Source organism: Aotus nancymaae, unplaced genomic scaffold (assembly GCF_030222135.1).
Source record: "Aotus nancymaae isolate 86718 unplaced genomic scaffold, 86718_ANA_hifiasm-v0.15.2.pri h1tg000058l, whole genome shotgun sequence".
Taxonomy (NCBI): domain Eukaryota; kingdom Metazoa; phylum Chordata; class Mammalia; order Primates; family Aotidae; genus Aotus; species Aotus nancymaae.
This window is the reverse complement of record NW_026988472.1, coordinates 20,570,996-20,588,083: the sequence shown is the minus strand read 5'-3', so window position 1 is coordinate 20,588,083 and position 17,088 is coordinate 20,570,996. Positions and strand designations below refer to the sequence as shown.

Sequence of the window (17,088 nt, the reverse complement as noted above, 5' to 3'; positions counted from 1 at the left end):
CAGGAATAGCAGAAAATGTAAAGAAAGTCCATCTTCTCTCTGCTCACATTCCAATTTCACTCTAGTTCCTCCTATTACCAGGACTTATCCAGGGGCTGGATGACAAAGGAGTCTGGAAAATGCAGTTTGCAAAATTCCAGTCCCAGCATTTTTTTACTCTTGGGAAGTTTAAGTTTTAATGTATTGGCAGATTCTATTTGTCTGTATGTATGTATGTGTATGTATATATATTTAGGATTTTTACATTGATATTCATTAGTGTAACTGAGCCATAGTGGTTTTTTAAGTATCTCTGTGGGGTTTATGTATCACTGTCATATTGGTTTGAGAAATAGCATCCACCAATACATGGAAAGAATAATGTTCAACAACCAAACAGTGTTTAATCTAGAAATTTAAGAACAGTTTAATATTAAGTAGTCTACTAATAAAATTGGCCACACAAACTGCTCAAAAGGAAAAAACTGTAAAATCACCTCAATAGCTGCTCTCAAGTCATTTGACTTAAATCATTCCTGATTTTCAAACCTGTTATTATATTATAGGACATATCTGTTTATCAGCATCAAATTACACTTAGTGCAGAAATACATCATTCATTCATCCTACCAATATGTACTAAGTGTTTAGTGTATCAGGCCTTATACTATTAATAGACGCTGGGTTTATAGCAATTAATGAAACAGACAAGGTGCCTATCTTCATATGTTCTAATTGGGTAAAGACAATAAACAAATAGGCAAATTAATAATTACTGACTATGCTAAATACCATGCAGGCTATCAACAGGGTAAGAGTATGGAGTTACACTGATGGAGATTTGTCTTAGATACTATGATTAGGGAAGACCCCTCTGAATTGAGACCTAAAAGACAAGAATGAGCTGCCGACACACAAAACAAGAAGAGGCTAGCAGAAAAAGGGTTGAAGGTGACAGTTTTGAGATAGGTTCTGGACTTGATGATTAACTGGATGTGAAAAATGGAGAGAGAAGTGTCAATGATGGCTTCCAAGTTTCTGGCATGAGTAACTGGCTGGATAGTTGTACTATTTGTTGAGAAAGGCAGTGGTGAAGGGGAGTAGGTTTGCCAGGGTGAAAGTATTGTTTTGGATATGTTGTGTCTGAATGCCTGAGAGGCATCAATGTGGAGGAGTGTGTGTGTTGGGGGACGGAGTTGGGGTGGGTGGAGAAAAGGAATGGATAGACCAGAGGCTAAGAAGAAGGATTTTGGCTAGAGACACATATTTTGAGTCAACCATATATGGATAGTATCTGACACCATGGATGGATGATATTGTCCGAGCAAAAATAAAAACTGAGAAGAGAACAGGGTCTAAGAGTTTTAGAACTCTTAGGAGCTCCAACATTTAAAGGTTGGGTATAAAAGGATAAATTAACAATGGAGAGCAAGAAAGAGAGAAAGGAGGAAAACTAGAGGGGTATGAGGACATGGACGGTAAGGAAATGGCACACTTCCATGAAGATATGGTCAACGGTGTCAAATGCTGGCAACGTCAAGTATGATGAGAATCAAAAGGTGGATTTGCAGTTCTCCTTGAAGAGGTCCTTTACATCCTTTGTTAGTTGTATTCCTAGGTGTTTTGTTCTCTTTGTAGAGAATAAAACAAAAGCCAAAATAGACAAATGGTATCTAATTAAACTCCAGAGCTTCTGCCCAGCAACAGAAACAATCATTAGAGTGAACCAGCAACCAACAGAATGGGAAAAAATTTTTGCAATCTACCCATATGACAAAGGGCTAATATCCAGAATCTACAAAGAACTAAAACAGATTTATAAGAAAAAAACAAACCCATTCAAAAGTGAGCAAAAGATATGAACAGACACTTTTCAAAAGAAGACATATATGAGACCAACAAGCATATGAAAAAAATGCTCATCATCACTGATCGTTAGAGAAATGCAAATCAAAACTACATTGAGATACCATTTCATGCCACTTAGGATGGTGATCATTAAAAAATCTGGAGACAACAGATGCTAGAGAGGATGTGGATAAATAGGAACACTTTTACACTGTTGGTAGGAGTGTAAATTAGTTCAACCATTGTGGAAGATAGTGTGGCGATTCCTCAAGGACCTAGAAATAGAAATTTCATTTGACACAGCAATCCCATTACTGGGTATATATCCAAAGGATTATAAATCGTTCTACTATAAGGACACATGCACACGAATGTTCACTGCGGCACTGTTTACAACAGCAAAGACCTGAAACCAACCCAAATGCCCATCGACGATAGACTGGACAAGGAAAATGTGGCATATATACACCATGGAATACTATACATTCATAAAAAACAATGAGTTTGTGTCCTTTGTAGAGACATGGATGAACCTGGAAACCATCATTCTCAGCAAACTGACACAAGAACAGAAAATCAAATACTGCATGTTCTCACTCATAGGCGGGTGTTGAACAATGAGAACAAACGGACACAGGGAGAGGAGCATCACACACTGGGGTCTGTTGAGGGGAACTAGGGGAGGGACAGAGGGGAGTAGGGAGTTGGGAAGGGATAACATCGGGAGAAATGCCAGATATAGGTGACAGGGATGGAGGCAGCAAACCACATTGCCATGTATGTACCTATGCAACAATCCTGCATGCTCTGCACATGTACCCCAGAACCTAAAGTGCAAATATATATATATATGTATATATATGAAGGTGGATTTGCAACATGAACAGTGGCTAGTAACATCAGCAAGAGCAATTTCTGTGGAGTAATGGCAGTGGAAGCCAGAGTGGGGTGGGTTAAAGAATGAACAGAATGTGGACAGATTGTAGACAACTCTGAGAGAAGGCAGGCTGTGAAGGGGAAGAGGGAGATGATGAAGCTGGTGAGGAAACCAGGGATATTTATTATTGGTGGTGGATTTTTTATAATAAAAATCCTTTCTGGCCCATTGAATGCTATGGGAACTAGAATTTCGGGCAGCACTTTAAAAATACTATGATTCAGATGCTATATCTGAATGTCTAGGCAGTGTCTCTACTTGATGTCTAATAAATATCTCAAAATTAACAAGTTTAAAATTGAATTCTTGATCTTCTCACACAAACATGCTATGCTATCAGTCTTTCTCAGCTCAATGTTAACTATCTTTTGGTTGCTTGGGTAAAAAACTTACTTCACTGAGTCCCTTTTTTCACACCTACATAAAATGCCAGCAAATTGTACTGGCTCAACTTTTGAAATATGCACAGAACAAAACCACTTCTCACTGATGCTACCTTTGGCTAAGCCACTTCCATTTCTCTCCTGGGTTATTGCAATGGCCTCCGAACTACTCATCTACCTCCTATAGAGGAGAATGAACTCCTGTAAAGTTCATTCTCAACTCAGATAATAACACAGGTCTCCTTTTAAAATGCAAAGGAAATCATGTCATGCTTTTCCCATCTCCCCCAGTAAAACCCCAAGTCTTTAAAATAGCTTACAAGTTCCTATGTGATCTGACCTCATCACCTAACACTCTCCCCTGCACGTTTTCTGAGTATGTTTTTGCCTTAGGACCTTTGCACTGGCTATTCCCTTTGCCTGGCCTGCTCTTTCCCCCGGTGTTGGCATGACTCATGTTCTCTCCTCCAATTTATAAATTCTTTCTAAATGATTTGTTCTTCAAATGCCACTTTTCTCAGCCTATATAGTCTGAGAGATTTAGGCCACAAGTGTTACAAATGTTCAGATTATGTATAATTAGGAATTTGTGGATTATTTAATAATGTGTGCTGACGTAAAAAGTTTCCAAGAGGCTATAGTGAGGCTTCATAAAGAAAGAGAAAGGAAGAAAGAAAGAGGAAGGAAGGGAAGGAAGGAAGGAGGGAGGGAGGGAGGGAGGGAAAGAAAGAAAGTAAAAAAGAAAAAAGGAAGGAAGGAAGGGAAGGGAGGGAGGGAGACTGTATCTCATGTATCCCCAAGTAGAAAAGTGAAAGTAAAAAAGATTCAAGGTCCCAATCACGGTTCCACACTACGAAAGATAGATGAGCTGCAAAAATATGTAGGTACTTATTTTCAATCACAGTTCTCACATACAGCATCATGATGCATATTAATGCAATACACATTGAAAATGTATCCCAGACAGGCAACATATTTATATTTACTGCTTACCATGCACCTGATATTCTCCAAGAAGCACACCTAATCTTTAATCCTTCCATAAACTCTGCAAGGTGAAGACACTAAGGCTTACAGAGTACATGTCTTCTCTGAGCTCACAAGTTAGGAAGTGGTAGAGAGGTAATTTACACGGGGGTGGAGGGTATGGGGAATGGATTTGACTCCAGACATTTTGCTTTTTAAATTATACTACATGGGCTGCCACCCCATCCTCTCAAATAAATAGAATGTCTGTTAGAGAAGATTTATTTCTACCTAATTTTGATACTTTAATACAAATCACTCAGATGTTTTATGAGTGTAGTCATAATTCTAGAATTAGTCACTTACTTTGCAATGTGTGGTAGGTTTATTAATTTTTTTTGTTAATTTATTATATTGCCTTAGACAGTATCTTGTAGGTGAACTTGACCTCCTTGTATATCTTGCTTTTTTGAGTAGATTACAGAGCATTCCAAAATAATCAGGGGCTTTTGGGAGTGCATTATCTTCCCATTCCTCCCATTTCAATTTTTGGCAATTTTGATGGGAAAGAGAGGGGAGAAGAAAGGAAGACTGTGATATTCTAGAAGGAAGGCAAATAAAAACGTTGTGCTTGAATAAATAAAAAATAGAATTTTGAATGAATGTGACATTAGGTAGTAAAAACTCAAGCCCTCTATTTTTCTGTCATGGAGGAATTACACAAATGGCACACAGAAGTGTGAAGTACTTGAACCAATTGTTTGAGCATAGGAAAATTGGAGTCCCCTCAGTAGGTAAAAAGCAACATTTGTAAAAGCAGCTGAACTGACCATTTTTAATGGCATTCAATTTGCTTCAACCTGGATGTAACAGGCAAGAACAACATTTATAAAAGCAGCTGAACATTTTTAATGGCACCTAATTTTCTGCAACCTGGATATAAGAAAGCTGAATGTGCTGTCTAAAACTAATTTAATTTTTTAATTTAATATTTCATAAACTCCCAAGAATCATCAATTTGGAATATTCTGGATTCTGCTTCCAATGATTTAGATAATCGCCTTCTAGTTGGGGAGATGAAATGAGAGTGATGTGTTTTAATACCTGGCTATGCTGCTCTTTTTCTCTTTTACTTACCAGACTTTCTTTTTCTGCTTCATATGATCTGCAGGAATACACTTTTTGTTAAGTAAATCAAGGTTGTTCTTTCTAAAACTCAATATCTAATTACTTTGTGAATCACCTCAGCATTCGTATTTACATTTACTAATAGTTTAGATCAAGATTGGAAAGATATTTGAGTCTCTCCCATAGAAACTAATGAGGTAATTTCAATAGACACCGTGTAGCCTCAAATAAACATTTACGACAAATATTACTGACTGAACCCTATGCCACAAACAAGCACCTTATACTTCTTCTGGCCGAGGCAATCACCCACTTTGCGCAAAATAAAATTATACAAGACACTCTGTGTCTTAGAGATGGAAAATATATTTTTTCTTGTTTAATATTTTTTCTAGGAACAAAATTACAGTTATAACAAAGATTGAGGTGTCTATTAATGGTGTACCCATAAATTCATTTCCAGATTTCTACTGATTATAAAACCATTTAGGAAAAAAGGAATATAGGGAGACTCTTACAACTCCACTGACATGATTTTTTCTACCCTTAGTGAAGAACTACAGACTTCATAGAAAGTAGAGTAGATATGTTTTCTAGATATTTTGAATCATCAGCTACAGATCAAAATTACAGAGGTGAATATCCATTTATATATGTGCTATGTAAATATAATTTTAGAAACAGTATTTAGGGGGGATTACAGAAAAACATTATTTTAATAGAATTACCTCTAAGAATATCATCCTCTCCAAGACCAAAGCTTGGAAGCTCCTGACACTGGATTTCTTAAACTGCAGTTGACAGGAGCAGAGAGCAAAAACGATGGTTTCTGCCCTAAGGGTCCAACATTTGGGGAACTTATTACTTTCCTATTCCCATTTAAGTTGGGTTCACAAATGTTTTCATGCAAAAAATACTGAAAGCATTTAATTCCAAACCAGGTCACTGCATCAGACTGTTGACTCTCTCACCTGCTCTCTCCACCCCCCGCTAGAATTTTATGTGAATGGAATTTCAAAAAATTTATTTAAGTGTAAGATATATGCCAAAAAAAGCTCAAACATAAGTGTCAGTTCAACAAATTTTCACAAGTTGAACACACCTGTGTAACTAGTGCCTCACACCCAGATGAAGAAAAAGAACATTATCATACCTATTATTTTAAATGAAATGTTAAAATTAATTTTACTTGAAATGACACTGAAGGAAACACTGAACTTTAGAAAACAGACTCTTTGCTATGGAATGTATTAGTTCCTAAAAGATCTCTTTAAATTGAGAAAAAATATTTTGTAAAGTATTAAGATGCTTGTGTCTTTAGTTTTTAAATGGCACAATGTGGTTTTAGGCATCATTGATTGACCTACTGCAAAGAAAGTTGGTTAGCTCTGCTATTTTTTCATTCCCCCATCTTCCAATTTTGTTGCTTGCATTGTTTTTTCATTCTCCAGGTTTAAAATATTTACATTATATTCTGCAACAAGTATCTACAATGTTTTATTTTATTTCTGCATTTAAATTGATTCAAACTCACCATCAATCTCTTCATCAGGGTTTCTCCATTCCTGGATTACTAATTTCAATTAATTTTGTTGTTGTTGTTGTTGGCAGGCTTCTACCAGTAAGTTTCTCAAGAAAAATCCTGAGTTCATGTTTGAGAATGTCTGCCTATTGTTTTTTACTTGAGCAATACAATATTTTTGAATCACACACTCTTTCTTCCAGCTCCATTGTCACCTGTAGTGGAATGCTTTTGTAAAGCTGGTTGGATTCTCTCCTCTTCTGCAACCACCATCTTTTTGGTGACTTCTTTTCCTGCTTGGATACTTGAAGACTTTTTTTCTTCTTTTTTGAAGTTGAAAAATACAACTAGCTTGTTTTTCAACTGTTCTGCATAATTTTATTTGCTATATAGTGTGCTGATTAAATCTGCAGATGAATGCTCTTGTCAAGGAAAATTTTCTATATTACAATTAAATTTCTTCTATTTTACTTGTTGAGGTCTCTTTGGAAACATCAGTTATGCCTATATTTTGTGTGTGTGTGTGTGTGTGTGTGTGTGTGTGTTTTGAGACAGAGTCTCGCTCTGTCACCCAGGCTGGAGTGTAATGGTGTGATCTCGCCTCACTGCAATCTCTGCCTCCTGGGTTCAAGTGATTCTCCTGCCTCAGCCTCCCAAGTAGCTGGGATTACGGGCACGTGCCCACCACGCCCAGCTAATTTTTGTTTTGTATTTGTAGTAGAGATGTGGTTTCACTATGTTGGTCAAGCTGGTCTCGAATTCCTGACCTCAAGTAATCTACCCGCCTCAGCATCCCAAAGTGCTGGGATTACAGGTGTGAGCCACCATGCCCGGCCTATATTATGTTGTCTTTGTCTTTTTTATCCAACATTTCCTCTCTATTTTCTTCAACTTTTTTGTGTCTTTTCATTGTGATTACCTGAACCTTTTGCTGTACGCCAGCAATTGAACTTCCCAGCATGCCTGTTTTGTTCCTTGTTTGAAATTACATTTATTGACTCTGTAGTGATGTGTTTTGTTCAAATTTTGTTTCTTTTGCTCTGCAACATCATTTTTTAAATCTTCCTAATGGTTTATTATTTTTCTATTCTTATCAAGGTCGTCTATAACTGGAAGGACTTGTAGGTTGTATTTGCTTCCAGACTTACATCTTTTGTGTACTAACTCTGTCCAGACTGTCTAATATGATGTAGTGAATTCTCTTTGACTTCATTGTACCTTGTCTAGGTCTAGTTTTCTTTATTATTAAGGTTGGAAAAGTAAGTTATGGAAGATTTGGGCATGTAGCTATTGAACCTGTCCAATGGATAATATTGTATTTATGACACTGTACCTTCAACAAAATGAAGCTACAACCCATATGTATATGTATATATATGGACTTGTAATTAGGACTTAAACATATGAAATATTGATAATTATATGTTTTCCCCCTATGTTAATTTGGTGTTACAATTTGTAAACTTTGAATCCAATTTCAGAATTTAAATTAACCGAACTGACACACTTTAACAGGTTAGAGTGAAGAAAGAACATCCTCATTGTTCCTTCTATGCTGATGGTATGAGAAGGTCCTGGAATCCTAAGGGAAATAGGAATAATCAACTTGAGAAGTTTCTATATGGTAAGAAAAGATATGATGTGTCTTGCCCTTTTCTTATCTACCATACTGAAATTGAATGCACCATTCTGTATACAGTTCAGAGTTCTTAAAGATGTAGAAATGATGAGAACATAACAAAAGGTATTCTTTAGTATTCTCAACCTTCCCTGTGCTCTACTTCTTCCAAATACAAGGCTAAAGACATTTTAAAAAATGAGATTGCGACAAAATGCTAACTACGACATATTCAGACATTCCAAAACCTGAAAAGAGGTCTGAAGTCAGCAGATTCACTACTGTCTGTTCTTAGATTTTAGCATTTTTCCGTTTACCTTCTCTCAACTAAATCTTCATGATAGTTTTTCCTGTAAGGACAATTACAATGAGATACATTCCCTTCCCTATCTTAACTCAGAATATTATGAGGCTAATTCTGCATTTTTGTACCATGGGATGGTGGTTTCTTTGTGGTATATGACAAAAATGCCCTTTTTCTTGACTCCATAGGAAGAAAACTGTCTATTAGCTTGGGACTTCAGCAAGGCACTTAGCAAGGTCTCTCATAATATCCTGTGGTCAAGAAGAAAATATAGGCTGGATGACTATACAATTAACATGATTCATAGCTGGCTGAAACAACAGATGCCAAAAGGTGCTAATTAATGGAATGATATCAAACTGAAGGAGCTCTCCAGATGTTCTACAGCAATTTGCCCTTTGCCCAGTTCTCCCTGGTACCTATTATCAATAACTTGGATAAATACATAGAATAGTTATCAAATACATGGGTAAGACCCAAGTACATTACAGCACAGCATCAGGGCCCAAAATAATAATAAAACAGGCTGAACCAATGGGCCAAATCTAATGAGATAAAGTTTAAGTAGGATAATATAAGTTCTGTACTTTGGTCCCTAAAAAATCCCCACTACTCAAGAATAGGATACACAAAATTTTGTTATATAGATGGCAGCATATAGATGTAGCTGTTAAAAGAAGTCCATTAAATGTTAGCATTATAAGCAGTAGGTATCTATTGGGTACTAGAAAGAACATTGGATTTGGCATCAGAAAACTGGGTCAAATCCCAGTTCTGAAACTATGGCCCTTAAACTCTTTGATCCTTACTTTCTTCTCAGGGTGGTTGTGAAGTTAAAATGAGTCTCTTGAATTAACATGTCTAAGTTCCAAGCACTTGTGTTCAATAAATATGATCTAGAAAAATTACCATTTACAATAATATAAGTGGCTGTGCCACTCCATTTTGTCCTAGAAAAGATGATACTTGGAATGAGAGGGGCCACACTTGAAAGCAAACCAGAGCTACTTCTAAAGATAGTGACCAGGATGGATGAGTGACTCAAAAGAGAAAGTGAAGAATGGCTACAGGAGCTGGGGATAACTGACTTGAAGAATAGTAGACTTAAGGAGACCGTATCTACCTTCAAACATCTGATGGTGTGCTTCATGGCCTTCTGTAGAGCTCCAAAAGATAGAACACTGGAGAATGGAAAATACGAGAATGTGGGCAAGGGCGACCACTTGGTGGGGATGTTGTGAGCGATTTCAGCACAAGTGGATGGTTGGACTACATGGCCTTTAACACTACAGTCTGATTGTCATATTTCTAGGACATTTTTCATGAAGTGGATCCTTCTAAGTCTGTCTCAAAATAATCCAGGATCTTTGCTATCTTGGATTGGGCTGGTTTCTTGCCTTAACATATCAGCTTTCTTCCAGCTCTAGGCCAGATATATTCTTTAACCAGTCTGACTTTCTTGCACCAGTTTACTCTTGCTGACTACTTTGTTTAGGAATTTATGGTCACTTTTAAAATGTCATTTTTTCCCCAAACTATACAAGGGACACAGTACAAGGGGTAATTTGTGGATATTTTTGGGTAGATGACCAGCAAAGCATGGTTTTCTGGTTGCTGAACTAAGACGGTGAAGTGGAAATTAAGAACCAGAATTTAAGAGTTCCAGAGTTGGAACTATGAACCAAGAAGTGGGGCGGGTGCATTAGACAAGGATTTTACTGGGAATTTAGCATATAGGATAGAAAGCAGAGACCAAAGACCTTTTGCTTTGAGGTTGTGGGCCTGCTGCAAGAGCTCAAAAGTTATTTGTTCAGCGGATGACTTCTGTTTTCTGAATGCAAACTGAATCCCGGGTAGGTGGCTCAGCACCTCCAGTCTGTTCCAGATCGTGATAGGGAGGGTGCCTGGGGCAATCAGTGAGGTTGCCAGCCTCCCACCCGCCTGGGCCAGCCCGCTCCCCTCCCATGTGACCCCAGGGAGCCATTTTAATTTTTTTACAGCCAGGCGTGGGGGAGAACTGGCTGCGCGCCGGTTGCCAGGGACGCGGCAGCCAGCTCGGACTGGGGTGAAAGAGGACGCTGCGTGGGGGAGGGCTCCGCGGCTTCTGACTGGCTGGAGCATCAGGACTTGTTTGCATAATATTTTCTGACGGCTTCTGATTGGCTGAAGGCAAAGGGGCGGTGGTGGGGTGATTCCAAGGGCCCAGAGCTCTGGCCCGCGGACCTTTTCGTTCTGGAGTTACTCCGGTGGGTGTGAGTCGTTGCGGGGGCCCGGTTTGGGAAGTTTTGCAGGCAGGTGCATGAGCCATCTTTCTCTGATAGTGTTTTAAGAAATGTGCAAGAATACCGGCCAGAGTCAAGAAACTAGGGGGGGATGAAGCGTTATCTCGAGACTAGACAGAAGGAAACATATCAGGGGAGGGGTGGAGGCCAGAAGGAAGGAGTTAGGGGCTCTCTCCCAAGCTGGCGTTTTTGCTGGGTGGAATTCTTTTGCTAGATCCCTTGGATTTCCGTTTTCCGTGACTTATCACACTGCTGGAACTGGGAAGAAGAGAAAAAGAGGCAAGATTTTGGCATTTAGTAACTTAAGTCTGAATACCGAGTTTTCATTCGGGTGCATACGTACTTAAAATACTAAAAGAGTTCAGGAAGGGGGACAAAGTATGCTTTAGTTTATGAGAAGATCAGCTACTAGAAACCGAGTATCTGTTTTTCTCGAGTTTTCTTCTTGCAGTGCTCTTTCAGTCTCATTGGGCATACTTTATATTCTTTTCCTGCTTAAGCACTGGGGGTTGAGGGGGAAGGATCTGTGGCTCATCATAGCAAATTTCCACACTTTTAAGATTTCTGACTCTTGCCATAAACACCTCTCACTATGATGAGGTCCTATATCAAGTACAATAATTCTTTGTACTTTAAAATTTACATAGTGATTTTTATTTACATTATTTTATTTAACCTTAATCAAAATCCTTGGCACGGCTCATGGAACACGCTCCATTTTTTTTTTTTATAAAAAAAACTGAGGCTAGAAAAGTTTCTAAGTTTATGTGTGCAGAGAGGGAAGGTTAGATTATTATAATACTTCAAAGTTACATAATGCTTTTCCCCCTCTATATTTTTCTTTCCATTGATCTTCCTTCACAACCCTGATAGGTCTATCCCAGTTTTGCAAGTAAGAAAATATGGGCTATGATCTAGAGCTAATAAGCTTTGGGGTAGTGGGTCCCAGGCTTGGGTCTGTCTCCAAGGGTCACTGACTTTTGTTTTTTTGTCAACAGATTAGTCCTTGTGGCACCAAGTCAGAGTTTCATTCAAAAGACAATTAGGAAGATGGTTTTCTATGGAAAATATTTAAGTATAGGTCTTAATGTGAAAGAGAAAGGGAAAGAAACTCCTTTATTATGTTCTCTGTTCCTTTGGCATTTTTGCTCTCTTGGAAAACACTGTACTAGGGACAGACAACCTTGTTAGGTTTTAGAGAAAAGGGATTTTTTTCTTTCTTTTTCTTTTCTTTCTTTCTTTCTTTTCTTTTCTTTTTTTGAGATGGAGTCCTTGCTCTGTCACCCAGGCTAGAGTGCAATGGCTCAGTCTCGGCTCACTGCAACCCTCGCCTCCCGGGTTCAAGCGATTCTCCTGCCTCAGCCTGAGTAGCTGGGATTACAGGTGCCCTCCACCACGCCCGGCTAATTTTTGTATTTTTAGTAGAGACAGGGTTTCGCCATGTTGGCCAGGCTGGTCTCGAACTCCTGATCTCATGATCCACCCGCCTCGACCTCCCAAAGTGCTGGGATTACAGAGGTGAGCCACCGCGCCCGGCCGAGAAAAGGGATTTAAGATGAGAAGCTTCAATTTTACTGAACATAATTGTAGGACTGTCAGAGAGGACTGGTGGATGAGGAATATGGCAAGGGTGGTGAAGTGGGAAAAATTAAATAGACTGTCGTTTGTAAGTCTCAAAGTGAAATTTAAGGTGCAAGGCTCTTAAAAGTTAAATCTAGCGATTCGGTACATAGCTTAGGCCCTATTAAATGACCCAGTGCTTTAAGAACTATCTTTTGAAAGGAACACTTCACACAAGCACCCTCAAAACTAATTGGACACCTCCCCATTTCTGTTAAATGATGAAAGACACCCAACACTGGAGCTAACTACTGTCACCCTCTCCTGGCCCCTTGGCAGCCAAAAGGCCACATGGCCCAGGCTCTCCAGCATCACTGTGTAGCCGACTTGGACAAAAATTGGCTTTTCCTCATTGCCACGTTCAGAGCTCTAGAAAGAATCTGCAGATAGGATAGTGTGCTGCTCTTCACCCCCTGGCAAACACTGTTACAGGAAAGATTGGGAAACATCCCGGCCCGCCGGGAGGGAGGCAAAAGCCTCTGACGCTCCCCTCCCCCCAGCTGACCAAGGCCAGGGCCACTGCGGGAGCACCGCGCGTCCACGTGCACCCAGCATGCCCGGCCACCCTTCTTACGTAAGAGTCCCAGGATGGAGTTGTACCTACTGCCGGCCCCTCTTCCCCGACGGCTAATAATAAACCTGGTCTCCTGTTTCCCGGCCGCGGCCACTCCAGATTCGGGGTTGAGGGGCTCATTCTGCAACCAAGGCACGTGCATTCCGGTCATCCCACCCCGAGAACGCGCGCACGGCCCGTCTAGCCCCCACCTGCCAGCCCACCCTCCAGCTGGTCGGGACGCCGGCGCCTTTTTGACCCTCGCAGTGCCCGGCCCTCCCCTAGCTGGCCAGCCCAGGGCTTGGTACTGGCGGGGCCCGGCTGCTCCAATCCCTCCTCTGCTCTGCCCTGCCCAGTCCTGCCCTGCCCCGCCCCGCCCTGTCCTGCCCTGTCCCGCCCCGCCCTGCCCCGGCGCCCTCCCTCAGCCCGGGTATCAGGCGAGAGGCGGAGCTGGCCCGGCGCGCCCCGCCCCCGCCGTAGAAAGGGCCGGGCAAGTGTTACCCGCGGTCATCCAGGCCCGGGCCTTTTATCTCGGTGCTGCCGGGGGAGGCGGGAGGAGGAGACACAGGGGTGGCCCCGAACGCCGGCGACACCTTTCCTGGTCTATAAATTGAGCACCTGGGATGGGTAGGGGGCCATCTCAGCCACCGCCGCCCGCAGTCACAGTCCGGCCACTGACCGCAGCAGCGCCCTTGGGCAGCAGCCGCTGGCAGCGGGAACACTGAATCGCCAACGCGCAGGGGAATCTCCAGGCACAAGAGGAGGTGGGTGCCCCCGCCCCATCGCTGCCCCGGCCAGCGTAGTTGCTTGAGCTCAGGCTTTTCGGACGGAGAAGTTGTGGTGGTAGGGGGCAGGGGGACCCTTCTCCCGGCGGCCCAAGGCGGGCGAGGAGGTGGGACTGCCCAGCCGCGGGGAGCCACCCAGGCGCCGTCCGGGACCAGCTATAGCCAGAGAGGGGGGTGCGCACGGGTGGGTGAATAATCTAATCTGTTCTTTCGTCCTCGTGTACCAAACAAGCCAAGGCTTGACCTACAGACCACCCTCAGCCATCGCGAGTTTCCGGACGCCAAAGCCAAGAGAAGCCGCCCATCCCGCAGGGCCGGTCTGCGAGCGAGACGAGAGTTGGCGAGGGCGGAGGACTGCCAAGAATCCCGCCACACCGGCTACAGCCAGGTCCCCAGCGCGGGCCTTGGAGGCGGGCAGCCCCTTGACCCGGCTGACCATCCCCGTGCCCCTGCGTCCCTGCGCTCCGGCGCCCGCGCGGCCACCATGATGCAAATCTGCGACACCTACAACCAGAAGCACTCGCTCTTTAACGCCATGAATCGCTTCATTGGCGCCGTGAACAACATGGACCAGACGGTGATGGTGCCCAGCTTGCTGCGCGACGTGCCCCTGGCTGAGTCTGGGTTAGACAACGATGTTGGCGTGGAGGTAGGCGGCAGTGGCGGCTGCCTGGAGGAGCGCACGCCCCCAGTCCCCGGCTCGGGAAGCGCCAATGGCAGCTTTTTCGCGCCCTCTCGGGACATGTACAGCCACTACGTACTGCTCAAGTCCATCCGAAACGACATCGAGTGGGGGGTCCTGCACCAGCCGCCTCCACCGGCGGGGAGCGAAGAGGGCACTACCTGGAAGTCCAAGGACATCCTGGTGGACCTGGGCCACTTGGAGGGCGCGGACGCCGGCGAAGAAGACCTGGAGCAGCAGTTCCACTACCACCTGCGAGGTCTGCACACTGTGCTCTCGAAACTCACGCGCAAAGCCAACATCCTTACTAACAGATACAAGCAGGAGATCGGCTTCGGCAATTGGGGCCACTGAGGCGGGGCTCCCGCGGCCGCCTAGCACCCTTTTCGACCCATCTCACCCTCTCATTCCTCAAAGCTTTTTTCTTACTGGCTGTGGGGCGGGAAGGGCAGACTGCATATTAGGGGGCTGCATACTTGCAGGAGGGGCGGTAGGGCTGCAAGGAGGAGGGGGCCTCGTGTGAGAGAGAAGAAAATGGTGGCCGGAGAGGGGAGGGCTCAAGGAACCTCCCGGGAGGGGGCCTGCATTCTATGTTGGTGGGAATGAGACTGGGCTGACGCCCTACATTCAGCCTGTGCCTTTCCCTGGGTTTCTTTTCTGTTCTTTTCGGAGGCCAAGCCAGGGCGCGGCGCTGGGTTGCCACACTTCGGAAAGAAGCCCGGAGCTGGGTGCTGGGGAAGGCGGGGCGCACAGTCTCCCGCCGCCCTGCGGTTGGGCCGGTGGAGGCCCAGGCGTTGTTGCTAGGATTGCATCAGTTTTCCTGTTTGCACTATTTCTTTTTGTAACATTGACCCTGTGTTAAATATTTCGAATCTCCTCCTTGCTCTGAAACTTCAGCGATTCCATTGTGATAAGCGCACAAACAGCACTGTCTGTCGGTAATCGGTACTACTTTATTAATGATTTTCTGTTACACTGTTAACACTGTATAGTAGTCCTGTGGCACCCCCACCCCATCCCTTTCATGCCACTCCCGTCCCCGCCCCCACCCCAGTGTGTATAAGCCGGCATTGCACCAGCTTGTACGAAGCTTGCCACTCAGTGAAAATAATAACATTATGAGAAAGTGGACTTAACCGAAATGGAACCAACTGACATTCTATCGTGTTGTACATAGAATGATGAAGGGTTCCACTGTTGTTGTATGTCTTAAATTTATTTAAAACTTTTTTAATCCAGATGTAGACTATATTCTAAAAAATAAAAAAGCAAATGTGTCAACTAAACTGGAAAAGTGTCTGGTCCTCATTAATCTGCCAATGAATGGTTTCGTCGTTGAATAAAAATCAATGTAATTGACTTACTAGCAAAAGTAAATTTTGTATTCTCTGGTATTTCATGGTGGTGGATATTCATCTCTGCAAGTACTTAGTTTTGTTTGGGAACTAGGTACTGAAAAAATTTACTTCCAAACTTTATTTCTAATTCAGTACCGATAGGACCATACATCTCAACAAAAAGTCTATAAATATTCAAAGTATTTGGGAAGGTGCATATACTGTATCTTTCAACGAATTTGGCTAACTTATTGGTGTGTGTAATCAGCACTTTGAATTTTTTAAGAAGTTCGAGCACAAGCTAAAGTGTTTTGAGGCATAAAAACAAGGCTAAAATTTCACTTAGTTACTGAGAAGTGAAAATTAGAAAGGGAAGACCAGCTAATCCTAGTGCACACATATTGCAGGTTTTTATGTTTAACTGAGTAGATATTTAAATGCATTTATAACATGATCGATGACTTTTTTCACTAGTTCCAAAAAGTGCTAAGCCTTGTTGAGCAGCGTTCAGTAATGCTTCCAGTTTTTCGGTGAGCCAGTCTGCAATTGTGGACAGCAATTCTGATCAAGGCTGCTGTAGAGCCCTTGGGAATGCTTAGATGCCATTATGATGCTCTACTGGGATGGTGGGAAAGGTAAAATACAGTGCTCTGCATATTCTTTATTTCATTATTTGTTTTGGGGGATAAATGTCAGATCAACTTAATGAAATCATGAGGCATTCTCTAAGCTCATAAGGTTTGAATTTAAAATGCATATAACTTTGCAGTCTTAAACAGCAAAATGTTTTGTGGTGCTGGTGGGCAGGGGCAACTCAAATCTATTATCAGTTTTTAGCGGCAGCGAAAAAAAATGGGGAAGTGTCAAGATGGGTGCTTGCCAGTTGCCAGAGAAAGTTAATCTTTAATTAGTATAAAGATAAGCTAGGCAGCACCAAAAGTAAGGCATACAGCCTCTTGTCTTGTGTCCCCTTTAAAATATTAAAGTGCAAGCAAAAAATAAAGGAAACTGAAAAAAAAAAAGCTGCATGGTAGAGACCAAGACTTTCAAAGACTTTGTAGCCAGAAACTGTGCAAATCCTCTTGCTACTACTTACTAATTGTATGCATTTAACTCCAAGCCTGTTGCCACATTAATAATCAGG

At 42.3% G+C, this 17,088-nt stretch overlaps 1 protein-coding gene across 1 annotated transcript; it reads left to right on the top strand.

Annotated features, from left to right (window-relative positions):
• The first annotated feature begins 13,666 nt into the window (after positions 1-13,666).
• MID1IP1 (MID1 interacting protein 1) lies at positions 13,667-15,893 on the top strand. Its single transcript, XM_012448121.2, has 2 exons — positions 13,667-13,904; positions 14,158-15,893. The coding sequence occupies exon 2, from the start codon at positions 14,410-14,412 to the stop codon at positions 14,959-14,961; it is 552 nt and encodes a 183-aa protein (XP_012303544.1). The 5' UTR covers positions 13,667-13,904; positions 14,158-14,409; the 3' UTR covers positions 14,962-15,893.
• Positions 15,894-17,088: the final 1,195 nt, after the last annotated feature.

Bases quoted from the DNA above. Each gene is read 5' to 3' on its own strand.
- MID1IP1 (XM_012448121.2), top strand. From the start codon at position 14,410: ATGATGCAAATCTGCGACACCTACAACCAGAAGCACTCGCTCTTTAAC.